The following is a 25,391-nucleotide window of genomic DNA, read 5'->3' as shown; positions in this document are numbered from 1 at the left end:
AAAACATGAAAAAGATTCAGGCAAAGGTGTGACCTTGACTTATGCGCGTGTCCTACAGTATGTGCCAAAGTGACACTGGACGTGTGTGTCAGGGATCAGCTTAAATGAGAGACCAGCCACTTGCTGTGGCCTAATATCCTGTTAACCTGGGTTAGACATCAGACAGCCGTGAGACACTTAAATCCAGCCGTAGCCCAGAGCAACATGCACATGTCCTGTTAGCTCACCGACTGACTTTCCAGGAACCTTAGAACTACCACAGCCTCCAGCCAAAAATCTGTAGAGCCCTTCAGTCTCCTCTTCATATGCTCTGTAAGGTACAACTAAATGCTGATCTTCAAACAGAATAAGACAAAATGTCGTGTTGATAAACTCAACTTGACATCATATAGTTAGTTAGTTGTAAATACATACCTGATACATGAATCATAATTCGTGCATTTTTAACTAAGAAAATACATAGTAAGGAAAGACACGTGTCATCAGATTACAAGTCAAACCAGTCAAGTCAGATGCACTAGTTCGAAGGAGGATTAGCGCTGAATCCTGTTTAACTATGTCTTATTAATCTTGTGTTAGCCATGCACATCCTGATGGTCAAACTCTGCCCTTCTGCTTCTATATTTAACTATTTTAATCTCTTTATAAAGCAAAAGGATTCCAATTACAAATGCCACAGGACTCAATCCAATTGAAAAGCGGTTGGCAGTCCTGTGTTCAACACTTAAAACCTTAAGGAAAGATTATAAAAGGGCCCCTGCGTGTAAATTCAAGAAGCAATGACTTAAATGCATCAGTTTGAAACTATTTGCTTAAGTGTTTCTGTAAGAACAGGACATCGTTTGATTAATTGCACTTCCTTACTGTATGCTCCAGAGTAATTCAAGGAAGCATCACTTAAATTGTTTAAAGCTACTGCATGCAGGATATCTGTAAGCATGCAGGAGTATTAAGATTAGGATTACTAGTTTTAGTGCTGGGAAAACAAATAGTCTGCATGGTATTTCCACCTGTTCTTATTCCTATTTAAATTCTGCCATTCTGCTGAAGCTGCTGGTGTGTCAGTGCTGTACACACCAAAGTGTCTTTAGGTGCTGTGATTCACTAGCATGGCGACACTAAACATCCAGTGCAAACTCTGCTAAAAGAGAAACAAAGATCTCCCTAAAGAGTGCCAAAGGCCACACAAGGAGGCCGGATGAGTGGAAGTAGAATAAATTAGTTTGTGTCTCATGTTCTGTGGGAAATGTGAGTTTTTTTCTGTCTCTCTTAGCGCTGCTTTGTTTTAAATCAGTGTTTCTTTCTTATTGTTAACTTCTTTCCTAATCATTGGCTGTTGTGTTAGCTTTATGCAACAAAATTCCTTTGTAGAGTTCAGGAAAAGATCACAGTTTGGGAATGGACAGAGCCAGGGTATGGGTAAGCAAACCCATAGCCATCACAAACGAAAGTTTGTTCATCACTGCACCCCACAACAACACTCGTGAACTCTAACGGGAACTTCACACATACTAATAGATTGTGAGTTACACATACTAACCGCTGTTTTTCTAGCAGAAGTTTTTGAGGAACTTTGCAGACTTCGTTCCCACACAGACACGTTTTAACAGCTCAGGCTCCCAATGAAATTGCAATTATCTTTGGAGTCTTTTCCAACAACGATAACTTTTTTTTAAACGCAAGTATTTGGCCTTAACCAATTAGCTGTATACCTACTTCTCTGTCTGCTAGTCATTTTTTGTGATTTTTTTTTAAAAGAGGAGAAAGCAAACAAATATATATATTTTTGAATCATCAAGCAATACCAAACTCTTTGAGATATGCATGTTAGCAAATCCAAACAATGTAAACATAGCATACAGAAACATGATTTGTCAATATATAATATATCTCAGACTACTGATAAACCAGAAATCTTCTGGTAGCATATTCATATTCATATTTTTGCTTATGTTTTCACTTGAAATACAACACATCCTTCACACTTGATCTTCTGTGTATGAACAGTTTGGATCAGGTGCTTCAGAAGCTCAGCCTTACCGAGAATGATCGATGAAAATGTTTCCACGTGAACCCACGCACACGTCCATCCCTCCTCTATGCAATGCATGCACACACGCACACCTCCACACACACAAAGCTTGATTTTGAAGGGTCCTTAATCACAACCGAGAAACTGACTGATCAATGACAGATACGAGGGGCTACTGTGCAAATGCTAACAGGAGCTCATTTGCTTTTAAAAATGTATTTATTCTGGTCTATTTTTATCACAGATTATATTTCTTTCGTGTGCTAACGGGCTCCGAGCCCCGCCAAGGTATTAATTAAAATCTAAATACTAAATACTAAATATTGATTGATACGTTATCAGGGCATAGCAGTTGGTCCGCAGGCTATTGATCCAGCCTGTGATTTATTATCATATTTAAGAAAAATCATTTTGCGTGATTACACGAGGTAATGGATTTTTAGCAAGGATGTAATTCTCCCCCCCTTTTATTTTCGTATCGCGTTTGTTATGTGGAAGGTGGCGCAGACTTCTCAGTTGCATTCGGAGATCGCTGATATCCTAGGTACTGCACCCCCATCCCCCTCTCCCGAGCTTCCCTTTCAGCCCAGCCTGGCCTGCGAGAGACTAAAGCTTGTGTAAGAGAACGATCCCCCCGCTCTTGTCATTGGGAATAATGGGTATTGGGATTACCTCTTTAATCACAACAAAGATTAACAGATGGTATGAGAACAGTTATTAGCAAACATCTTGCACTCATCAAATCAATAAGATGATTTGTAATCAGGCTGTCGGTGCGAGTGAAAAGGGAGCCGGGGCCGTTCCCAGTGAAAGTTCCTGGCAATCAGAGGCTACTGTGTAGCAATTACCTCTCCACAAAATAGGTGCTCTTCCTCCTCTGGCTGGCAGTCCTCCAAAACACACGCCAGACTGATAGCAACATAGGGCATTAACACGGCAAAACACAAAACACTGCATGGGTAACCTTGTATTTGATCAGGTGTTAGGTTGCTGCGCGATTTCATTTCACTTTGTGCCTTTTAATTTGGTGGATCTCGCCTTGTACTTGAAGAGGGAGAAAAAAACATCTAAATGTTTACACATGCTGTCTGTCACTACAAAAGACCGTATAGCTCATTAGCGGGTTGCCATAAATAAGTCAGCGTTGGGGACAAATAAGTGAATACTATAGAAACTATACAGAGAAGGGTTCCCTGTGCAAATATTTCTCCCTGGAGACAGAAAGAGAAAGACTGAGGGTTTGTTGACATAACGGTGCATCCAGAATGGTAAACTGAGGAATCTTCCCCACAAGATGCAACTCCTTTACAGCAGTAATGTTCTAACAGCACTTTGCTTTTTTTTTATGTCTCTGGGACGTGCGGGTGTTGAAGTCTGATATCACTGAGACAAACGCTGCGTCATATTTACTTCCAATTTATTCTACTTCTTAAGTTGAAAACAGTCTGTGAAACACATTCGTGCACAAATGCGCATCTATTTAGATACCAGTACTTAAAAGGAAAAAGTCAGGAATTGTTGGTTTTTTTTGCAAAAAGTGGCAACACGGGATCTCTTCAGCTTTACTTGGATGGATATCGTTTTGATTCTAAATGCTGCTTTTAATGCTTGCAGGCTGTTTGCAAGCAATGTCACCTTGTATGCATTTTTGTAGTGGGAACAGCTGAAACAAACTGATGCAACACTGTGGACTGAATGAAGGCAGTCACTTTGGGAGTAAAATACAGAAACACACTTGTGAGAATGTCGAAAATCAGAGGCACAGTGTAAAAATGAGTGCGTTTAAGTTTTATCTCTCTCCACAAATTTGTAAAGATATTGACACACACACACACAAACTTCTAATCGCAAACTACTCATAATGACACAAAATCTCTCAGCGTCCCACACCGACACACACACACTCACAGACACATACCTCTGCACTGTAAGATAGCACAGATATGTGACAGGATTAAGCAAGGCAAATGGTGCCAAAACAATGGCAGTATGAAGTAACTGATGCTGTTTAAAAATTTAGATGCCTGTATTGAACAGACAATGTGGCACACACATCACTGGACCACAGATCCCTGCAGCCCAATGGTCTGGTTTCTGGCTGCTCACATGCATATGGATAATCTCTTTCTAGACAACCCCACAGTCGCATCACGACTGCTACACCGCTGCGCAGACACACTCGGTAGAAAAGCTCACGCTGCACTTGTAAACCTGAAATGGCTTTCAAGTTCAGTGAAAATCATTTTGCCACTATGATATGCGATAAAGCACAGGGAAGCATATTTGTATACTTAAATAGAAACTTACAATTGCACAGTAACTGCAGACAGACACACAGCCCCTCCCCTCGCCCACAGTCACTTGTCGAGTGGCTAATATCTTTCCAAGGTCAAACCTGACAAGGAATTCCAATGAGATTAAGTGTCATCAGTGCGGCTTTAGCCCTTTTCTTCTCATCGTTCTTGGAAATGGCATTAGAGCCACAGATGACCAAGGCCTTGGAGCAGTAAAACCTCTTCCCTTCCTGAGTGGTGGGCCTGGTTGATACAGGAGATATTTGACACAAGGCCTCCAATTCAAACATCAAAGTGCAATAATGTTCTCACGTGTATCTTTATCGAGGAAGCTTACACCAATATAAACCAATCTACGAGCACTGCAGTTTTATCACACGTCGACAGTGTTATTATTTCTGCATGCTGCAGAATTTTATTCAACTTTTTCTCATGTTAATTCTTAATTTTGAATTTTCAAAAGATCCATAGGTTACAGACTCTGAGTCTGTGACTCCTTTTTATTTCAGACCTTGTAAGAGCTGCAGTGGCAAGCCAGCGTCAGTGTTTTTGGCATTCATTTAGGTGTTTTGGGGGCTATAAAGCAATAACAGAAATGTTGCTGCACTCTATATGCAGCAAATGTGCTTTCACACTTAATTTGTTCTGATGACTTGCATGCATATCTCCACACTTTTTCATTCACATGAGGAAGTGGCTCAGTCCAGGAGATAATCCCAGCGTGTTTGTTTGTACACACTTCGAGCAAAGCGACAGCTTATGCCAGTGTGTCAAACAGCATTTTCACATCAAATTTGACACATAGTCCTTTGGCGGCAGCAATGAGCATTTTGTCATCTCCTCTCAAGTGCCAACTCGACGTCCAATTGCGGCCCAGCTACTAATTTAATTACAGTAGCAGAAGAAATGGGCTGATTCAATTCATTTCAATTAAACCTGATGGGACCAGTCAAATCAAATTTTACTCATCTCAGGTACAAGCTGCCTGTCACATTTTATCTCAGCTTGGCTCAAATGAAGCACGATGAGCAGGTCCTGATGATAACTGGAAATATATGGTTGGGTTCTATCAAGCAGACTCATGTGCCGCCTGATCTCTGATTGTGCGATCAGTGTGAGAGCACAACACTCAATTTTCAGAGCAGGATCACAGACAGTTACCACTTAGTTAGAGTCCCAGCTACAACAGCCATTACTTATGCATGATGTCCACAATTATGTATCAAATCGTGTGCAAGTATGTGTGCGTTTAGATATCCAACTAAAAGATGTGTAGCACATAGCAAAAACTATGCAGTGTCTGCTAAAGCTGCACATGAAGTGACTTTCTCTGAACCCCCCCTCAACAAAACTTAATTAAAAAAGAACATACAAACAGTTCTGCATGCCGCAATAAACTTTAGAACACAACTTGTGCTCCTATTTTTTTCATTTTAAAATAATTAAATTTTAAATGCAAATTTCGAAGTATTAAGACATACAGTAGTATAAGGATAAAGGCTGGTGGGGGATAACAATGTGTTTACTTTATACATTTACAAGTATATATGCAGAAATTAGCTCTAGGACACAAGATTATTAAAACCTCTATAGTGACCATGCTCCAATAATTACAATCATCATAATGATTCTGTATATGTGTAGTATTATTATACTTCAAATACGCTAAATTCTACTATTAATAATGCATTTGCCAAAACGTAATAATTGTATTTATTAGCTCTAAGACTGGGAAAAAAATCATTGCTAAATTGTAAATTATTCGTGGACTAATTACAAGGAATAAAGTACAAGTTTAGCAACAGACAGAATGTAAGTATAGATTGCTTCAAAAGCGTACGCAGACAATGAAACAACATAAATATTGTTTGGGTTTGCCTTCAGAGACGCTGTAATTGGGCTCATTCAGTGGCAGAAAAAGTTCCATCTCATCTCTGATTGGTGCAGATGAAGCCCTGGGATTATGCCATAGGCTGCTATAGGCTGCTACAGTAGCCTGCGGTGTGTGTAAATGCGTCTTGGCACCAGTTGCGGCGGCGCAAAGACGTCTGATTGGACACCGACGCAACGCACGCATTTTTTTTTTTCATACTGCGCCACTTTAGCGGTCTAATCACATGCTTTACAACCTGAGCCACACATATAAAAATTCAATTTCTTAGATCCTTCTATTTAAAGATATGTAACGGATAACTGTAAAGCTATTATTATACAGTGATGCACAGCGGCCAAAGCGAAGCAGTAAATTCAAACTCTGGGAGTCTTCTTTTTTTTTTTTTTTTTTTTTTTTTACCTCTCTGGTGTCTTCTTCACGCTCCGGCCTCCCTCCACGATATCCGCAGTGAAAGGCAGACAGGCTCACAGCGGACTGCGGGGTGTAAGAATAGAGGAGAGGAGTTGTTACCGAAGTCTGCCTGTGCACTTTGTGATGCAGCGAGGGCCAGCGTGGAAGCCCAAGCAGCCCTTTTCTCACCTTGCGACACAGATCCAGAGGGGGTGAAACGGGTAAAAACGGTTGTTTGGGTGATTACACGTTTCTGCTCTCCCTCCTCTCCCACCCTCCTCCGCCACCATGCCCCCCCCCCCCCCCCCCCCCCCTCCTCCTCCTCCTCCTCTTCCACCAGCAGCACCAGCAGCACTCTCACTCCTCTCTCGGAGAATAGAGAGAGTGGCCCCCGTTGTAATAGCCTCGGTGGGGCTCCAGCTCTGCAGCGAAGCAGCCTCTAAGGTTAAAGGATACCTCTGAGGCGCATCCGGCATCCGCAGTGCCATGAAACAAAAAAGTGCTTTTTAAAAAAAAAAAAGTATTTATGTATTTATTTGCTCGTCCAACGCAGTAAATTGGAGAACAGTAATATTTGACTTGGTAATTTATTTATTTTTGAAGTCAGATCAAACTATATAAAATCACAGGGGCTCTTAGGGTTACGTAAAGCTTAGTGGAAATCAAACTTTTCAAGCGACGTGAATTCCAAAGCTGTTCGGCAGCCCGGTCTGGACACCCCCTCTCTTTCCCTCTCTCTCTATAAGTGTGTGCCGTGTGTGTATGTGTAGTCTATACCGGATTAAATGGCACCGCGTCTTAAATGGCACCTTGCCTCGTTTCCCCTCTCCTTTCATCATCAGCAAAATAAAGATTAGGCCTACAGAGGAGATTGTAACGGCTCGCCTTTAGACGCGCGGGGGATCTTCATTCCTCCGCCTTTGTGATGATATTGATGATGATGATGGCCAAGTGGACAGTTTGATTTTTGTGTGGCGAGCTAGTTATAAAGAATCAATATTATATCAAGGGGGTAACTTTGGTGATAAAGGACTTCAGCCACTCTGGCTATTCATCATAAGTCTGTAGCAAGCAGATAGGTCAAAAGAAATTATATTGCTCTAAAGAGTGTGTCTCCTTATCTCTCAGTACCAGGGGAGTGGAGGACACGCCGATCGATACAGTAGCTGCCGTATACTCCTTGCAATTATCAATAGCTGATTTTGTCTTCCTGGGGCTGCATCTATTAATACCAGATAATAACAGCCTTTTGGACATAACTTCAAAGGGGATGATGGAAAGAGATGGAGAGGAAGAAGAAAAGGGGGGGGGGGGCACCGAAAGTTTGCTCACAGGACGACCTTGTTGTCAACAGATTTGTCTCTCATATGAGGTGGACGCGGGGGAATAGACAAGTCAAACAGACAAGAGGGAGGGCGAGGGAGGGGGGAGAGCGGGGAAGCTCTAACTGAGCTCACCCATGAACTGAAAAAAGCTGAAGATCTATCATTACAGTAAAAAGGTTTCTAATTTAGTCAGGAATTGGCAGCATTTGTGCGCCTGAAGTCGGAAACAAGCGCGATTATGATGTGCCCATTTTCCACATCCACTTTTAACGATGCAATATGAAAATGCATTTTCCTTAAGTTAGCAATACGGAAATAAACATGAAACCGTTACTTCTGTTAAATAAATAAAACGCAGTGTTCGCATGGCACTCAAGCACGAGCTTATTTGGTTCCTTTCTCCCCACCGTGCATGCGTACATTTTAGTGCAAAATTATAATTAATTTCTGTATTTATTTTAACTGTGTGTTGAGGGAAAGAGGTTTTAATTATATGCTGTATGTTGTGTACTCTGACACACTTTACTTATTCATATTATTATTATTATTATTGTGTTGTTTTGCAATAATTCCCCAATATTAGTGTCGGTACATAAATCAAAAAGCAGCCCACATGTTCAAAAACCGCCACCGTGCGTAAAATGTCCACATTCCAGAATCAAAATTAGAATAAAGCCGGGGTGTTGTGATTGAAAGCCTACCGTGTAATCAGAAAATCGCCGATGTCACGAAATAAAAATACTCTGCCGCATTAATATGATGACCCAGCCTTCTGGCGGATACGGGCGGTGACGGGTGAGATATTATATGATGGGAGGTCAAATCTGGGTGTTCACACAGAAGTCTGAGGACGATCCATTGAACAGTAACGTGGTGGTACATCCTAGTGGTGGCTGAAAGCAATGGGCTGAACCCCTGCTTGGGGGTTGACTCTCACACACAGCGCAGTCCCCCACACACAGAGCCATGCCCAACAGCGACAGACCGACCGACGCTGCTAGAGGGCTGCCAGAAGATAACTTCAAAGTTGGTTTCGATATGAGCCCGAGAGCCGAGCGAAGGAAAGACATCGAGTAAAGCTTTAGTTTTTTTTTCTTTTTGTTTGTTTGTTTTGGTTTGGATTTTTTCGGAAATCAAGTGGTGCTTAGGGCTTTTTTGATCAGCAAATATCCAGAAAAGACGCTTTTGGAGAGCGCACCGAGAAGAGGGCGCATACACGGCGAGAGGAGGTACACGGGAGGAACTTCGTCGCGGTCAGACACGCACCGAAGCGACTTCTCTTTGTCGGACACACGAGTGTTTGATCACACAGACGTTCTTGTTGTTACTGAGAGGAGCACTGTTGCTAATCTTGGCGCCGCTCTCTCGGAAGACGCGCGTCAAAGTTTGGAGAGCGGAGCTGCGCCTTTAGAAAAGCAAAAGCTGGTGGCAGTTTATCGCTCTATTGCAAAGAACTTAACTCGTCCCGTCCACTTCTCCTTGCTGCCGGTGCCCGTGTAGCAACTCAAACAGCGGCTGCTTCACTGGGAAGATGTCCACCGACAGAAATCTGACACATCTCGACTTTAGACGTCGCTTCCTTTGAGTCCGATTCAAGGAGTTGCGTGTTCACCTCGCCACACGCACAGAACAAGAAAAATAAATAAATAAAAGAAGTTAGAGAGAGAGGCGCTGCGAGAACTGAGCCAGTATCTCGGGACAGACTTAACGAGAAAACGTTTTCTGAAGTTTTGCGGTAAACGATGGATCGTTGAGGCCAGGGAGAGACACTTCGTCAAAGAAAAGAAAGAAAAAAGAAGAAAGCGCTGGTGAATCCTTAGCACTTGTGAGTCAGTGCGCTTACTCAAAGGAGTAGGGGGCAAAGGAGCCCGGCGTTCCCCTCGTTGGAGACCCCATGTGAACTGGGTATAACAAGAGATTTTGGTGTGTTGTGTTGTTTTGTGTTGTTGGGGAGGTGGAGGTTGGATAGTAAAGACAAAAGAGACGGATAAAGTCTGAGAGTGAAGCGGCTAATTGCTTAGTCCGTCCCTCATTACCATATCCAATGCGCGTCCATTGGCCTCCAGCCAATCCTCCCCACCTTCACACACTGCCATTAATCGCGAGGCATTATTCACTATCATAATTATTATACCGACATGCGCAATCCAACGCACAGCAACAGCAGCGGCAGCAGCAACACCGGCTAATTTCAGATTTATATTTTTTCTCTCCTCCTCTCTCTCTCCGCCACCAGACTGTTTGCGAACTTTTTGTGTGTTGATTCGCTCTTCGCTGATGTATCTGCAAAACGCAGACACATCTCGGAGCGCAAACGCAGCAGCATCGCCACCACTAAAGCCAGCAGCATGTCCCGACGCAAGCAAGCCAAACCGCAGCACCTCAAGTCGGACGAGGATCCCGCACTAGCCGGGGTGATTTCCGAGCACGGTGAGTGGATTTGATCAGCTGAAGTTCCTTTAGCCTGATCTGCTTTCAGAGCTTTCCCTCGCAGCTCTGCTCTTCAATTTACGTTTGTTTCTTTACTTTGTTTGACAAACGTTTTAACACATTCATTTGGATTATTATCATCATTATTATTATTATTTTGTTTTTTTGTAGTGGGGATACTGGATTTATTTCATAGGCATAGGCGGAATCATTTGCAATAAATCAAAAAACGATGCGAATATTAAGTCAAAAGTGTCACCTTAGTCGAAGAAGAAGTCTGACGATTTAGAAGTTTTGTGTCTGTTTTGTCCCCCCTCCCTCCCTCCCCCAAAAAACTGTTAAACCTGCATCATATGATCGTCTTTTGTCAGGCAGGTTAATTTGAATAATAGTTAAGAGTTTACATTTTGGTTACAGCGTCTACATTAGGTGCCGGAGGCCCATTTTAAAGGCCTGTCTAAAAAACAAAAATCTCGGAGCTCTGTACACTGCAAAATAGTGTATTTCAACACTTTTGCAGTTGGTTTCGGACGTGCACGCGCACGCGCCGAAATGCAAGCACAACTGTAACAAACACACGAAAGAAGTTGGAAAATTATTTGGCTTTTTTTTCTCCCAGAGGTTTAGAATTATTTATTCCGCAGATGTGAAAGCAATGGGTCGTAATAGTTTTTTTTAAAAAAAATACTTCATTTAAAAAGCCGTTTAATTTATACGTTTCTATTTTTTTTTTTTTATCTTGTTTTTTTTTTTTTTTGTTTAGTTTTTTTTTTTTTTTTGCATGTGTGTCTCTTGTCCCTGAGCGCCTGCGGAATCTGTTGCAGGTCGAAGACTTGTTTTGTTATGGAAATGCTTTTTGTTTACCCCCACCTCCCCACCCCACATAAATTTAGCACACTTGATTTGTTCCTTTTTGCGCACAGTATCGACAAGATCGGTTGACAAAGCTCGTCTTCGCCATGTGGGGGGAAAAAAGGATTATTTGTCCTTTATACTGCGCTTTTGCGCAGCAACACTATCATTATAGGGCTAAAGTCAGGTCCGAAGGCAGATGAAGTGCTGCAGGAATAATATGACTGGATTTCTATAAAACAAAAAAACGTACAGAGCACAAGTCCCACATTATTTGGCAGATTATTATTGAAATTGTGGCAAATCTAACATTTAAAAAAATCATTTTATGTATTGGAAATATGAGGATAAGACAAAATATGTCAATTTACTGCAGCATATCTTAACAACAATACTGTAATTTACTTGAAAACTTAAAAAAAAATCACAATTTGTCAATTTCATTTCTCTTATTTAAACTTAGAAAGCTGTGTGTGTGCGTGTTTATGTTTGTGTGTGTTTTGGGTATCAGTGAAGCTCAGAGCTCTCAACAAATCACTGCTATTATTTATACCTTTCTATCTTGGCCCATGTTGGTCAACACTCACACCCAGACGCAGACACCCACACATGCACACACACACTTACACGCGAACACGCACACACACATTTTCCAGGGTTTCTTTAGAATAGAAATGTGTGATGTAATCTCTGGGGAGAAGCTCTCTTTGCATGGGGAAATGCTGGTGTGAGGGGTGGGTGGGTGGGGGATCACACTGATGATTCCCGACTCTTTTGTTCAGTTTACTCTTTGGATCTCTCCTTTTTTTTAAATATAATTTCTGACTAATTGACAAACACAGACACTTTTCCTGATTCGGTGTTTCAGATGACCCTGCTCAGATTCTGTACAGAGATAATCATCCATCAGGTTGCACTCCTGTAGGATTGTGGATTGAAAATCAAACTTGTTTTTGCTCCTGTCAAATCTCACGTTTGGATGATTTCGAGTTTAGGTTACAAATATTTGATTTGAAATGTTGATTGCAATTTATAAAACAGAAAACAGTCAGATCCACAGAGAGAGGGAAAAAAGAAGAGAGGAATTTAAAAAGAAAAAAATCTCTACACACTTATTCTGAATTTTATTCCACAGATTAACACACACCTCCTGGCATAATTAAAATACACACAGACTCAGACAGCGTTATCGGTAACATACTGTATGCTGTCAGTGCCATTGTGCTCGAGACTGGAAGTGTCCGTGGAATGTTCTTTCCTTGCTGAAGCAACTATACTGGCTCGCTTGTTTTCAGGAAAGACGTAGCAGTGAAACAATCTCAAGCCTTTGGCAGAGCACAGTGAGCCCATACATACTTAAATAAACCTAATAATACCATGCCTCAACCAACACTACCTTACATGATGAGCTACGAATGTCACCCTGTCAGTGTGTCGTTGCAGCATGATCGGATTCTCCGCTCTCTGTTGCTGTGTGGTGCAGCTTGCGACGAACACTATCGATTGTTGGCCTTGACATAACCACCGCGTATTAACGTCGATGGGATTCAAAAGTTCCAGTCGTCAGCCGCTGCTCGACTGAGACTTAAAATCCATTTTTGCTCAGTTTAGTGCTGAAGAGAACGTCAAGAAGAATGTGGTGTTCAAATTGTGCTCAGGGATCTTCACCATTTCTTACAAATAAGAAAACAAGGAAAGAATCAGCCAAATCGAACCCTGTGCCTGCAAAGCTTCAGCTTACACCTTCATTTTCCCTAAATATTCCCAATATTATTTTGTCTCCTTTGTATGTGGCATTTATGACTGCTGTCCCTCTGCAGCTTACTGAGTACTCTTTAATGTGCCGCATCCATGAAAACATGAAAAACTAAAATCAAGTGCCAACAAGCCCTTGTCTGGCATATCATGTCCCCTCAGGCTTTCCGGACACTTTCCTCCTGGGGGCATGGGAGGGTTTTTGTGTGTGTGCGTGAGTGTGTGTTTGTGTGTGTGTGTGTGCTAGGATGGGGAAAGGGAAGAGGAGGGGGTGGTCTGCTTGGAAGTGCTTTTATAAAGCTTGCTGTCTTAACCTTTGTGTAGCCCCGGGCAGCCAGATCCTGCCGCTAGATGTCAAGCTCCTTGTACAATTAGAACATGTGTGCCGTTGACCTTGGCAGCGCAGTTTCCTCGTGTCCTAGAAAGCGTTAGCAGCAGCAGCAGCAGGCTTTTCACCACGCCACCGCTTTCTCGGCATCCAGTGTCGTTCAAGGTGTGAATGTGCAGGGGAGCAATGGTGGCCAAACTCTGCGCTGTCACACGAAGATTTAGAAGAATTTTCAAAGGTAAATTTCCTCAGTTGTCAGTGGACATGCACAGCATCGTTCAAGCAAGAAAGGCAGATTTCTTTTTCTAAAATTATTACTCTGGAAAAACATGAGACACTTGAGGAACAGGTAACAACAAGGCTCAGGTCACAGTCGCAATTGTTTGAAGTCAAAATCTTCTCAGAGTTCATTCTGGGCTGAGCCCTTTTCCTTTCTTTTCGTCATAGCAGCAGAGGCACGGGCGTGTATGGTTATGAATCCAAAAAAATGTAATAAAGTGAGAAAATCCCTGCTGGTAGTGACAACATGGTTGTTACCACTTCCCCTGCAGCGGGGCTTTGTTTGCCTTTTGTTTTAATCCACTCTCACCATTGGGTGCAGGCCTGTGGACCACCCACATAGTTGTGCCAAAGATGTCTTCAAGAAGGCACTCAAATATGGCTGTGTCTTAATTACCACTCAGCACACGAACAAGTGAGATCCTGATTGAGAGGAAGGACTAGACAGGGAAGGGAAGAACTATTTAATGTTAGACAAGACAGCAGATTTGGAGGATTTAGGTAAAAAGCTAACATGTAGTCAGCAGAAGGGGTAAATTTCTCCTTTAAATGGTTTGGTTTCGATGGTTTGGTTTTGGCTTATTCAGATGATTTTAAACACCAGTTTGTCCAGAAAGTGGGGACGCGGAGGAGCAACGTGTGAGCGAAGATGTGCAGCTCTGCCTTCTGTGTAAAACAGGAAACATATAGCTTTGAGTTCAATTTGATTTAAACAAACCCCAAGCAAAGATTAATAAAAAATCTCCTTTGACGTTAGAGAACGAGAGCGCCTCGTCTCGGACTCTTTTTGTAAATCCGGAGGCAGAGAGGAATCTTGGCGAGTGTCATCTGGACAGAGTGTCGTCATTGAATACTGTATTGCAAATGCTTACACAAACAAATCGTTAATGTTTTGGCTGCTCCACATCTGCAGGCCATGACAAAGGCCTCTCTGTTGGGACAGATATGACTGTACCACTCTGCAGTAGGGCTGACCAGGCCGATGACACACACTCACAGCGCTGTGCTGAGGACGACTGAGCCTCTGCAAGTCCGAGGATGCACTGGGTCATTCGTGGATATGCTTCATGGGTACAGCAGGACAGCATAATTATTTAGATTTCCTTTTTTTATTGAATCTTGATTATTATTATTTTTTAAATCATGCAAACATGCAGTTAATCTTAACTTTGCTAGGACGCTTAACCAGTATGCTAAAGAGTCATTCTTTTAAACAAAAATGAACTAACTACAAATGTTCAGAATTTAAGTGACATTTGTCTTCTTCCGGTGCAGATTATGTCCCAGTTAGAACGAAGCAGAGTGCACGCTGTGTCTCAGTTAAAATGTCTCGTCAAACAACTTAAAATAACTTGAAACGTCTTTATTTTTTATTTATTTATTTATTTTTTTGTACTCACGATTAGAGTTGCGGAAGTGTGTCAAAAAGTGTAATGGAAAAATTTAATCAGGCCACAAATTCCAACATTGTTGGACGCAGCAGGCCTCTTTTTTTTCTTTTTTTCCCCCCTCAACTTCCAGCTTGAGCAGGACCAACAGGGATGCATCTCTCTTTAAGGGTCCTAAGCTATCCTCACATTCTTGAGAAGAATGCATTTTAAGGGGGCAGAAGGAGGGGCCTTTTTTTAGGAAGAGCGCAATCACAGAGGCTGGTCACGATATACTGCTCTCACAGACTGCTGTTGGTGTAAATGACATGTAAGTTCTCGGGGTATGATGAAGACTTTTTAATTGCGCATTTAAATTACAATACCCTGCACTTACTGAGATTGAAATACCTCGACGTAGGGTAAATGCTCCCACTGTCATTGCTGTTTGTTTTCATTATGTGAATCTGGAAATTGTTAAGAATGGGAAAATTTGTAATTGGCCAAGGCTTCGGTGCTTCTCTCAATGCCCGGCTCTGTGACTTTCACAGAATCTGTGGTAAGCATGAATACCTCATCTGATATAATATGTCAGATTAGCAGTTTCAGTTGGCATGCCAGAGATTGCTGAGCAAGATAGCGGACACACAGATTCAATGTCTACAATCCCCCTATTGACTACCTTCAACTTAATATTCGTAAATGAAGACTCTTAAAGCAATGAAAAATGGATGGGATTTTTTTTCCGTCCCCTTCTTTTTCATACTATAGGAAAATCAATATTAGCCCCTTCCCCAACACAAACACATATAAAATCATATAGAAACACACACACGTATGCATGCATCCCTTTCCACTGTGTTGCATTGCAAACCCAAAGCAACCACAAAATGTCGCCTCTTAGCTCCACAGCACAAAAGCACTGTACAGGTTAAAGCAACACAGTTGTTTTAAGATTATGAGCTTTCCTAATGCTCGTTTGTTTGTTTGTTTGTTTGTTTTTTCCTCGGGAAGTATGACAATAATCTGCAATGCACGCAGCTGTAATTTGTGTTTCTATGATTAATGCTGACTAACTAGCATTAGTCAAAGTAAACCTGAAAACGGCAATTTCGTGTGTTTTCCTTGTTTTTTAGCGGCGTGCACATTTTTAAAGAGGCAGTGTATTTTATACAACTACACAGCGTTCAGATTTGAATTTTAAAAAAAGCATCGGACATAAGATTTTTTTGATTTTATAATAATAATTAGCGCTCTAAAGTTACTAAAGTTATCAGACAGGAAGGATTTTTTTTAATGGACAAAATGTAATTTATAAGAGTCTTTTCTTTCCTTTTTGTTTTTGTTTTTTTGAAAATAAGTCAATTTAGGAGCAGAGGCCTGTGTATGTGTAGAGGTGACTGGTACACTCTACTAACGGCAAAAAAGCATGCTTTTGCAGGTCTACGTGTCGTAATTTTTTAGGTGTTTGTCCTCGTACATATGCACATAATCTGTGAATTCTCTTTGTCCGTCTTAGGAAACGTGTCAGTGTGTGTGTGTGTGTGTGTGTGTGTGTGTGTGTGTGTGTGTGTGTGTGCGCGAGAGCGAGAGGTCAGAGGCATACAAAGACCCCCACTTGTAATTGTATGAATGAATAAAAGAGATTGACAGTAATACCATTCTAATAACTAATCAGCTCAACACAATGCCTACTCATTTGTGTTGACCTTTCAACCCTCAATTATGGAAATGAGTTCTGCTGTCCGCTGCTGGGCTAAGGAGCTTTTTAGCCTGCCGTCACGTGTCGCTGACGTTTCCAGTCACTTGCTCCTTTTCACTTGTCAATTTCTGTTTTGTATTTGAGCTTAAATGACTAATTTGTTTTTCAATGGATTTTTTTTTAATACCGAGGTCTCAATGTACAATGTATGTCTTGGGATAAAACCATAAGAATTTTACATTTTCTTTTCCTTTAATTCCTTAATTGATTTTCTTTTTAACTGGCAGCACCCACGATTTAGTAAAATAATATCTTACTTTGTCAGCTCTAACCCCAATGAGGATGAGAGCACGGAGTCTGTCCAAAACTGTTCTGCTGATAATTAATTAAGTCACAGACACCAGACCACGATGGCGCATGGCCCCTTTGGCCACAAATTACAGGAGGAGTGATGAATTTCTTTCCTAATGAGTCACTGTAATTGGCAAAAATGCTTCATTTCTGCTTTGCTATGGTTTACTCCACTTTAACCTTTGAAGTTAGCACAAGCAATGTATGAATCTCGATTGCTCACTTGAAAAGCATAACGGGTCTTTTAATGATAAGGAAATGTGCACTATATGTTCCAAGGAATTTTCTGATTCTGATTTCTTTTTTTAAAATTTAGTGAACAAGCTGGTTTAGCCCACTGGGTGAGCTGCTTAGAGGAAAAAGGAAAATATACACAAGTGAAAGCAGCTAAATTCAGACATGCAACTTTTATGCTTTGGGATTTTTTTGTCATACACATACAGTAATAATTAACCCGAATTTAACTTTTTTCTTAGTTATTAACTACTTTTAAACAATATAGGATCACTGAAGAACATAACCTTGTTTTATAGCAGCCTTTGCATGAAGTAAATCTTTTTCTATTTCCAGCAATTGCCCATGAAATTGTCTTAATATTTTAAATGTGTATACACAGTGGTTTAATTTGTGGATAAATAGTTTACCAGGTATTCGCTGGTCGTCAAATGTAAACTGAACAGGAGACGACTACGAAATAAAGTACGTGCTAGATGTCTTGTGGTGACTGAGTGTGCTTCCTACTCAGACATTTTTATTTATGCAGACATCCCCGACAGAGAGACCCGCACGCTATAACTAAGGGGGGGGGGGGGTTTAATAAGAGGAGGCCATTTTTACATGGTTTATATCAGGTGTGAATTTGGTCCACGCTCGGAGCTCGCACGGGTCTGTTTGACTCTTGATGGTTGCATGTCAAAGAGGAAGTGGCTTCCTACAACTGTGATTAAACATGTGTAACTAATCAGTGACTTTGCTGCCATGGCACTAGCATGTAATTTGTTGAGTCTTATGTCAGAGAGCATGGCCAGTGGAGAGAGAGGAGTAACACACTGAGTGTTGCCTAACTTAAAGGGAATGTTTTCTATTTGGAACATTTTGAAAAAGAATGAAATTGTGAAAACTTTAAAATTATAGTGATTTAAAGCGCACATTTTAAAAGGTCAAGATTTATGGGTTTTTTCTATTTGTAGATAGTGTACAAAAAAAAGTTGAAAGTCAACAGATATCATTACTTACATATGATAATGCATTTTTGTGACAATGTGGCAAAAGTTCAGTATAGTTATTTGCTTAGATTCAGGGCTCTAGCATTACCTTTGCGATGCTAAATGGAAAGCCAGGCATTTGAAATTCAAGTGGAAATGACTGAGCTTGATAGCAGAGGGGAATCCTAATAGGGCCATCAAAGGTCCTGATTTGTACCCAACAGATGAGGCAGCTGTGAATTGTATGAAATATTGGAAATCAATATGTTCTATGGAATTTCATTAAGTGGCAGTATCCACAACTGATAGGCCCTCATAATTTGATGGATTGCACAAAGAAAATTATTACCTGGCCCTATGGAGAGTGTGTGAATGCACAAATCTGGGTCTTGAGAATTGGTGAACTAGGGCAATTTGTTCAGAGTGGAAAAAAAAGAATATTGATTTTGGTTATGTTAAAAGAGAGAAAAAAAATCAAAGGTTAAATCTTTGCAGCACTGCACTGGAAAATATGTGTGGATTCTTTATTGATTATTTATTCATTAATTCTTCTTTCTTCCCGCCCTCCTCCCTTTGGTTTCTTTTTGTCCCTTTTCACTCCTCTGACCCCCCTCCCATTGCTTTTTGTAGCCCGAGGTGATGTGCTGGATGATGCCGACAGCGGGAATGAGAGCCGCAGTGGCAGTGAGGAGACCCATGTATGTGAGAAGTGTTGTGCTGAGTTCTTCAAATGGTCAGACTTCTGTGAACATTTAAAGAGCTGCACTAAGAACCCCCTGGTGCTTATAGTGAATGACAATGAGGACACACCTAACCCCTCACAGGAGTACCCTACAGAGCCCTCCCCTGTACCCAGCTGCCCTAGTGAGCAGGCTGACAGTGAGGACCCCAGGGAGGGGAGCCACAGCCCTGCTGGTGAGGGGGATGACATCCCAGAGACAGCAACCTTAAATGGGGTCAGTGTCCTGGAAAAGGAGGACGAGCAGATGGAGCTGGAGCTTTCTCCCGAAAAAAATGTGGATCCTGAAGAAAGAGATGTGACATCCCCTGAGCCAGATGGCTCCCTACCTCAGCTCAATGATGTCGTTCCCTCTGCTGTTACCAGTTACGCCATGCCAAGCACCAATGTTACCTTAGAGACTCTTCATGGCACCCGTGTTGCAGTTGCCCAGTTTTCACAGAGTGTAAGGGCAGCAGCGGGCAGTGGGGTTTCCACCATGGCTATTCCCATGATCTTGGACCAGCTGATGGCCCTCCAACAGCAGCAAATTCATCAGCTGCAGCTAATAGAACAAATTCGCAGTCAAGTGGCTCTCATGAACAGACAGTCTGCCCCACAGCCTGCTCTTAACCACCATCACAGCAACGCTACTGGAAGCCAGGGGCCCGTCTCCTCCTGTGTCCCTCCTGTTGCAAGTCAGCTTCAGCTACATAATTTTATCACTCCCCCAGTCCATCAGCTGCCTGTTAGACTGCCGGCCACTCTCCATGGTCAAGGACCTTCACCTCTGACCTCAACAATAGAAGGGCCTCTCTCTCAAACACCACAAAGCAGCAGTCAGCAATCTAACTCTTCAGCTCCGATCACATCCTCAACTAACTCAGCTTTTCCTCCACCAAGTGGTACTGGATTGTCATCTCTACTTCCCCCCTGCTCATCCTCTGTCACAAACAACAGCATTAGCACTAGTAGTAGTATAACAGGAGGCAGTGGCATTAGCAGCAGCTCAACTCTTTCCAGGAACTCTAGCACCCCTCCTTCCCTCACTCACAGCACCCTCCTGAGCTCTTCTTCCAGTCTACCGCTGATACCTCACAGCTCTTCGAGCAGTGTTATCTTCCCTAATCCACTGGCCAGTATAGCAGCCACAGCCAATGCACTCGATCCTCTCTCTGCTCTAATGAAGCACCGCAAGGGGAAGCCCCCAAATGTGTCTGTATTTGACACTAAGCCCAGCTCTGAGGACCCCTTCTTCAAGCATAAGTGTCGGTTCTGTGCCAAGGTGTTTGGCAGTGACAGTGCCCTACAGATCCACCTGCGTTCCCACACTGGAGAAAGGCCCTTCAAATGCAACATATGTGGCAACCGCTTCTCCACCAAGGGGAATCTGAAAGTCCACTTCCAGAGGCACAAAGAGAAATACCCACATATACAGATGAACCCCTACCCTGTGCCAGAGTACCTGGACAATGTTCCCACAAGCTCAGGCATCCCATATGGCATGTCATTGCCCCCAGAAAAACCTGTTACCACATGGCTAGACAGTAAGCCAGTTCTTCCCACAGTTCCCACCTCTGTCGGACTCCAGCTGCCTCCAACATTACCGAGTATGATGGGAGGATTTGGTGAGTCTCCAAGCCTCACTCCGCTCAACAGGTCTCCTCAGAGGCCATCCCCACCCTCAAGTGACTGTGCATCTTTGTCCCCAAATATCATCACTGACTCATGCATGACCACTACTTCACCATCCCCAAAACCAAGCCTAGGGTGTGAGGCACCTCCTTTACTGAAACCCGAAGGCATTCTTTTGCCCGCAAGCTGCTCTACTAGACCGGGAGAGAACACGACTAGCACAACGACCATAACTCAAGTGCTTCTTTCCACTACTGTCACCTCCACATCATCGTCCAGCAGTGGACAGGTCTCTGAACCCATCAGTAGCCCCAACTCGGCCTCTAATTCTGTCTCCCATCCTGTCCTTCCCATGCTCTCAGACCATTTTAAGGCCAAGTTTCCCTTTGGAGGCCTCTTAGACTCTATGCAAACATCAGAGACATCCAAGTTGCAGCAGCTTGTTGAGAATATTGACAAGAAGATGACTGACCCCAACCAGTGTGTTATCTGTCACCGTGTTCTGAGTTGCCAGAGTGCTCTGAAGATGCACTATCGCATCCACACTGGTGAAAGGCCTTTTAAATGTAAGATATGTGGGCGGGCATTTACAACCAAGGGAAATCTGAAAACACACTTTGGTGTCCACAGGTCCAAACCTCCACTTCGGGTTCAGCACTCTTGTCCTATATGTCAAAAGAAATTCACCAATGCAGTTGTACTACAGCAGCACATCCGTATGCACATGGGCGGGCAAATTCCCAACACACCCATCCCCGAAAGCCTGCAAGAAATGGATACTGACCCCTCCTTTGATGAGAAGAGCTTAGATGCCATGAGCAATTATGATGATGACCTTCTGGATGAAATGGAGCAGGCCATAGATGATGAAGCTGATTTAAAAGAGGGAGATATGGACTCATCCAAACCTTTTTCACCTGGGAGCTCTCCACCAACTTCTGTAATCTCCAGCATTGCTGCAATGGAGAACCAGATGAAGATGATTGACTCTACCGTCAACATGACTCGTACATTTGGTCTGAAGCCTTTGCAGAATGGCAGTAGCTTTGGAGGGGAGACTGACTGCTTTACCACTGATTCTCTGTCTGCAGTTGGGGATGCTGAGGGTCAAAGCTTGGGGAGCCCCGCTTTGTCTGAGTCCTCTGGCTCTATCCAGCATTTGTCCCCAGCCCACAGTCATTCTGAGAGCCAGCGATCCAAATCCCCTGCTGCACTCAACAATAATAACATCAGCAGTGCCATGACAGCAGAGGAGGTCCAAGACAACAATACAGCTGGCCTGGCAACAGTAAAGTCGGAAAAATCCGAGACGCCATCTCCGCTTCCTGCAACTGAAGGCACTGGGGCCCTTGACCTGACTGCCACTCAGCCAGGCAGGCACTTTATCAAAGAGGAGAGCCACTTCAACGTGCTGTTTCTAAACAGAGATCGAGGTGTGTATGTGCAAAAACACAAATCTAAAGTGAATTCATTATCTGGGCACATTTGGGAGTTCATAATAATGAATTAATAACAACATCTCAATAGCATAATAATTTAAAGATGAAAAATTGTTGACAGTAAGAGAATGAAAAAATAGAAAAGAGTTGTTTATGAATAATAAGGACCTTGACCAAATAACTATAAGATTTCAGCAGGTACTTTTTAGATTTTCAAGTCAAATTCTGACTGTTCAAAAGCTTTTGGTGTTTTACTAATAGAATATAAATCGAATTGTTCTGTTTTTTTACTTTTGTTTGTTCAGGGCTGAGCACTCCCAATTTGGCCAGCACTGCATCAAACATGATTAAAATGGAAATGAACGGCCATGGGAAGTCAATGTCTCTGAGCGACAACCCTCACCTGCCCGTGGGCATTCAGGTTCCAGCTGCAGCGCCCCCAACCACCATGAGCCCTAGCATCAACCCCATGTTGGCTCCCCCGCCTCCACGACGCACTCCTAAGCAGCACAACTGCCAGTCGTGTGGGAAAAATTTTTCCTCAGCCAGTGCTCTGCAAATCCATGAGCGTACACACACTGGGGAGAAACCTTTCGCCTGCTCTATTTGTGGAAGGGCTTTCACCACAAAGGGCAATCTCAAGGTATGACCCAGCTTAAAGTACATTGCATCAGTTGAGTTTTACATAGGTTCAAAGCTCTGTAATATTTACAGATTTTGCCAACAAACAGTTTTTTGCTCTTGAAAAGTACTACATTAATACATTTTATTTGCTTAAAATTATGTATCAATTAAAAAAAAGAAAAAAGAAGCACAAAACAGAGAGCCTTCCAAAAATGTGGCCTTATATGTTTTTACATTTAGTTTTCCTTTCCAGCACATCCCACACAATTTCTATTTCCAGTATTTTCCATTTACAATTACAGAGTCATTATTTTTTTCATTTGTTTGTCATTTTGTCGATAATTTTAGGTTCACATGGGAACGCACATGTGGAACAATGCCCCAGCCCGAAGGGGTCGACGACTGTCTGTGGAGAATCCCATGGCCCTGCTGGGTGGGGACGCCATGAAGTTCAGCGAGATGTTTCAGAAAGATCTTGCTGCTCGGGCCATGAACGTTGACCCGGGCTTTTGGAACCAGTACGCAGCCGCCATCACCAATGGCCTGGCCATGAAGAACAATGAAATCTCTGTGATCCAGAATGGAGGCATCCCCCAGCTGCCCGTCAGCCTTGGTGGCGCAGGAATCACTTCATTGGGAGCAATGCCTGGAGGGATGGACCGCGTTCACACAGGCAGCAGCCCTCCCATGACGGGTATGGAAAAGACTGGTCTGGATGTCACAGCTAACCGTCCCTTCTCCAGATTTATGGAGGAGAACAAAGAAATTGGGATCAATTAAAGAGACTTTTCTGTATAATTCCAGGTAGGCAAAGACTACAAGGCTGTTTATGAGGAAAGAAACTGCTGATCCAGTCTGAACTCATGCGTACTATATTATGTACAGATTAAATATTTTTTGTTTGTTTTTGGAAACATAGTATTTAGTATTGATTAGAGGTTTTTGCCTTTCACCCATTCCCTGCTCACTTGATATTTCGCCTATACGAAGAATACTTTGTCTCTTGTTTGAGAATATGTCGTCTTGCAAGATTTGCATGGTACTTATTGGTTTTTATCAGTACGTTTGACTGCTTTTATGAATTCCTTTGAAAACCAGGATCCTGCCTCAGTTATGATTAGCAAGCATCTTATCTGGACAGGACTAAAACACAAAAAGGACAGAGTTTTAGCTCAAAGTCAGTCTGAACAATGTCTGCCAACCTCGTTTATGGTTGCTATTTTAAATATAAAGGGCCATGGATAGACTGAAGAAAAGACTGAAGTATAACGTTCTGTGTTCGCCTGATTTTTTTTTTCATGATCTAGAAAACTTGAAAAAAATAATGTTTGAACTATTTTAATCTTTACATTTAGTCTCCCAGCATTGTCTTATATTATTGTCGTGTGTCTTTAGTATTTATGATATTGACAAAAAAAAAGCGGGTATACAAAAATATATTTAATGGCCCAAGCATTTTATTGATCTTTTTTTCTAAACTGCAGGCTTCACTCATGAAAATCTCTTTCAATGAAGACAATATGTCATTTGAGTTGAACAACAGAGAAAAACAGTAGGTTTTATTTGGATATCGGTTGAGACTATGATTATCTCATTACACAGTGAAGAAGCTAGAGATATCCGAAGCTGCTATGACCACAACCCTGCTTTTAACCTTTGTAAAAAAGAAAAAAAAGTGACCCTTTTGAATAAATATCTATGTATAGAAATAAAGACAAATCTGAAACAGGTATGCATATTTTGTATCACTTAAAAAAATAGACATCATGAGTTGAGAGTATTTGTCATGTTTGTGAATGCACTTTTTAAAAACAAGACGTTTTGTCTGTGAGTTACCGTTAACCTTTTGACTGAGCTATCTATCACGTGCTGTTTTCATTGTTTTCAGCATACCACTCCTACAATTGGCAGAGTCAGTTCTCTGTCATTGCATCTGTGCTACTCGTCAGAGTACAAACTCATCACTCAATCAACCTTCTTAAATAAAATAAAACGAAAACAGGTGTGTGTGTTGCAGTGGTCTCCTTATTTTTAATACGCTTTCTCCTTCTCTTTGTTTTTTTTTTTTTTTTTTAGTCATCCTAATTATTACCATTGAAATTTGGTCTTGCAGTGTGAGCCACCATGTGAGTGTGGAAAACAGCTTTTAAATCCATTGCTATTTAAACATCTGCAAAAACAACAACTTTGCTTTTGAAATTCCACCACACATATAGCAGATATGTTAGTAAGAAATTGCTTATTATCTTATCTGCCAAAACAAACTGGTGCTTTTTGGATGAGCCTAAAATGATTTTCAGCAAAGATATGTTTCCTCTTTTGGGTCATAAAAAATGGGTGGAAACAAGGAATCATTTCCAGATGCTTTATAATGGTCTGGGAAGCGTTTTCTTCAAAGAGGCTCTTCAAGAAAAAAATTCATTCATTAATATTTTGTTTATGTTTTTACTTAGCAATGAGCTTTTCAATTTACAAGAAAAAATATTACTGAATTGTCTGCATATTTTTACTTATTTTACTTATGTGTGTGTATGTGTGTGCTCTTCTGTCCACACACACGCATGCGGCTGCTGGAGATCCACTATTCTGCACGTGCAGAAAAAGGCACATTTATAATTATTTATAAATAAAAAAAGGAAAAAAGATGCAGCAATTTGTAATAATGCACACAATTTTAAAATGATCTCATTGTCTGTAATGCAAAGAGAAGGTTGTTAAAGCTGCAATCCTTGTTTTCCTTTGTCATTTGAAGGTAAACATGCACACGTACA

General features: G+C 41.9%; 1 protein-coding gene and 1 long non-coding RNA gene across 5 annotated transcripts in view; one reads left to right on the top strand and one right to left on the bottom strand.

The window, feature by feature from the left end:
- LOC147318593 (uncharacterized) overlaps positions 1-10,335 on the bottom strand; it is a 65,628-nt gene extending 55,293 nt beyond the window's left edge. Inside the window, exons 1-2 of one of the 2 annotated variants that reach the window (XR_015131471.1) lie at positions 8,637-10,335; positions 6,620-6,694 (exon numbers count right to left, since the gene is read on the bottom strand). This is a non-coding gene — a long non-coding RNA (uncharacterized LOC147318593). Of the gene's footprint in view, positions 1-6,619; positions 6,695-6,799; positions 6,886-8,636 lie in introns of those variants that run through there. The other variant, XR_015131470.1, reaches the window with a different exon arrangement.
- Positions 6,369-24,619, top strand: sall3a (spalt-like transcription factor 3a). 3 transcript variants are annotated; one of them, XM_086310620.1, is made up of 5 exons: positions 6,369-6,831; positions 10,172-10,365; positions 18,835-21,990; positions 22,302-22,639; positions 22,969-24,619. In XM_086310620.1, the coding sequence occupies exons 2-5, from the start codon at positions 10,284-10,286 to the stop codon at positions 23,398-23,400; spliced, it is 4,008 nt and encodes a 1,335-aa protein (XP_086166746.1). In that variant the 5' UTR covers positions 6,369-6,831; positions 10,172-10,283; the 3' UTR covers positions 23,401-24,619. The 3 variants fall into 3 exon arrangements, with proteins under 3 accessions (XP_086166746.1, XP_086166745.1, XP_086166744.1); XM_086310619.1 differs by lacking the exon at positions 6,369-6,831 and adding an exon at positions 8,063-9,840; XM_086310618.1 differs by lacking the exon at positions 6,369-6,831 and having other exon boundaries at positions 8,063-10,365.
- The last annotated feature ends 772 nt before the right edge of the window (positions 24,620-25,391 follow it).

This window comes from Aulonocara sp. 'chitande type north' Nkhata Bay, linkage group LG11 (assembly GCF_057382095.1).
Source record: "Aulonocara sp. 'chitande type north' Nkhata Bay isolate Kocher_YH1m ecotype deep benthic linkage group LG11, A_spYH_male_GT1.1, whole genome shotgun sequence".
Classification (NCBI taxonomy): domain Eukaryota; kingdom Metazoa; phylum Chordata; class Actinopteri; order Cichliformes; family Cichlidae; genus Aulonocara; species Aulonocara sp. 'chitande type north' Nkhata Bay.
This window is presented reverse-complemented; position numbering and strand designations above follow the sequence as displayed.

Coding starts and splice junctions, on each gene's coding strand:
- sall3a (XM_086310620.1), top strand. CDS start 10,284: ATGTCCCGACGCAAGCAAGCCAAACCGCAGCACCTCAAGTCGGACGAG. Junction 21,991..22,301: donor GTTTCTAAACAGAGATCGAG/GTGTGTATGTGC, acceptor TTGTTTGTTCAG/GGCTGAGCACTCCCAATTTG. Junction 22,640..22,968: donor CCACAAAGGGCAATCTCAAG/GTATGACCCAGC, acceptor CGATAATTTTAG/GTTCACATGGGAACGCACAT.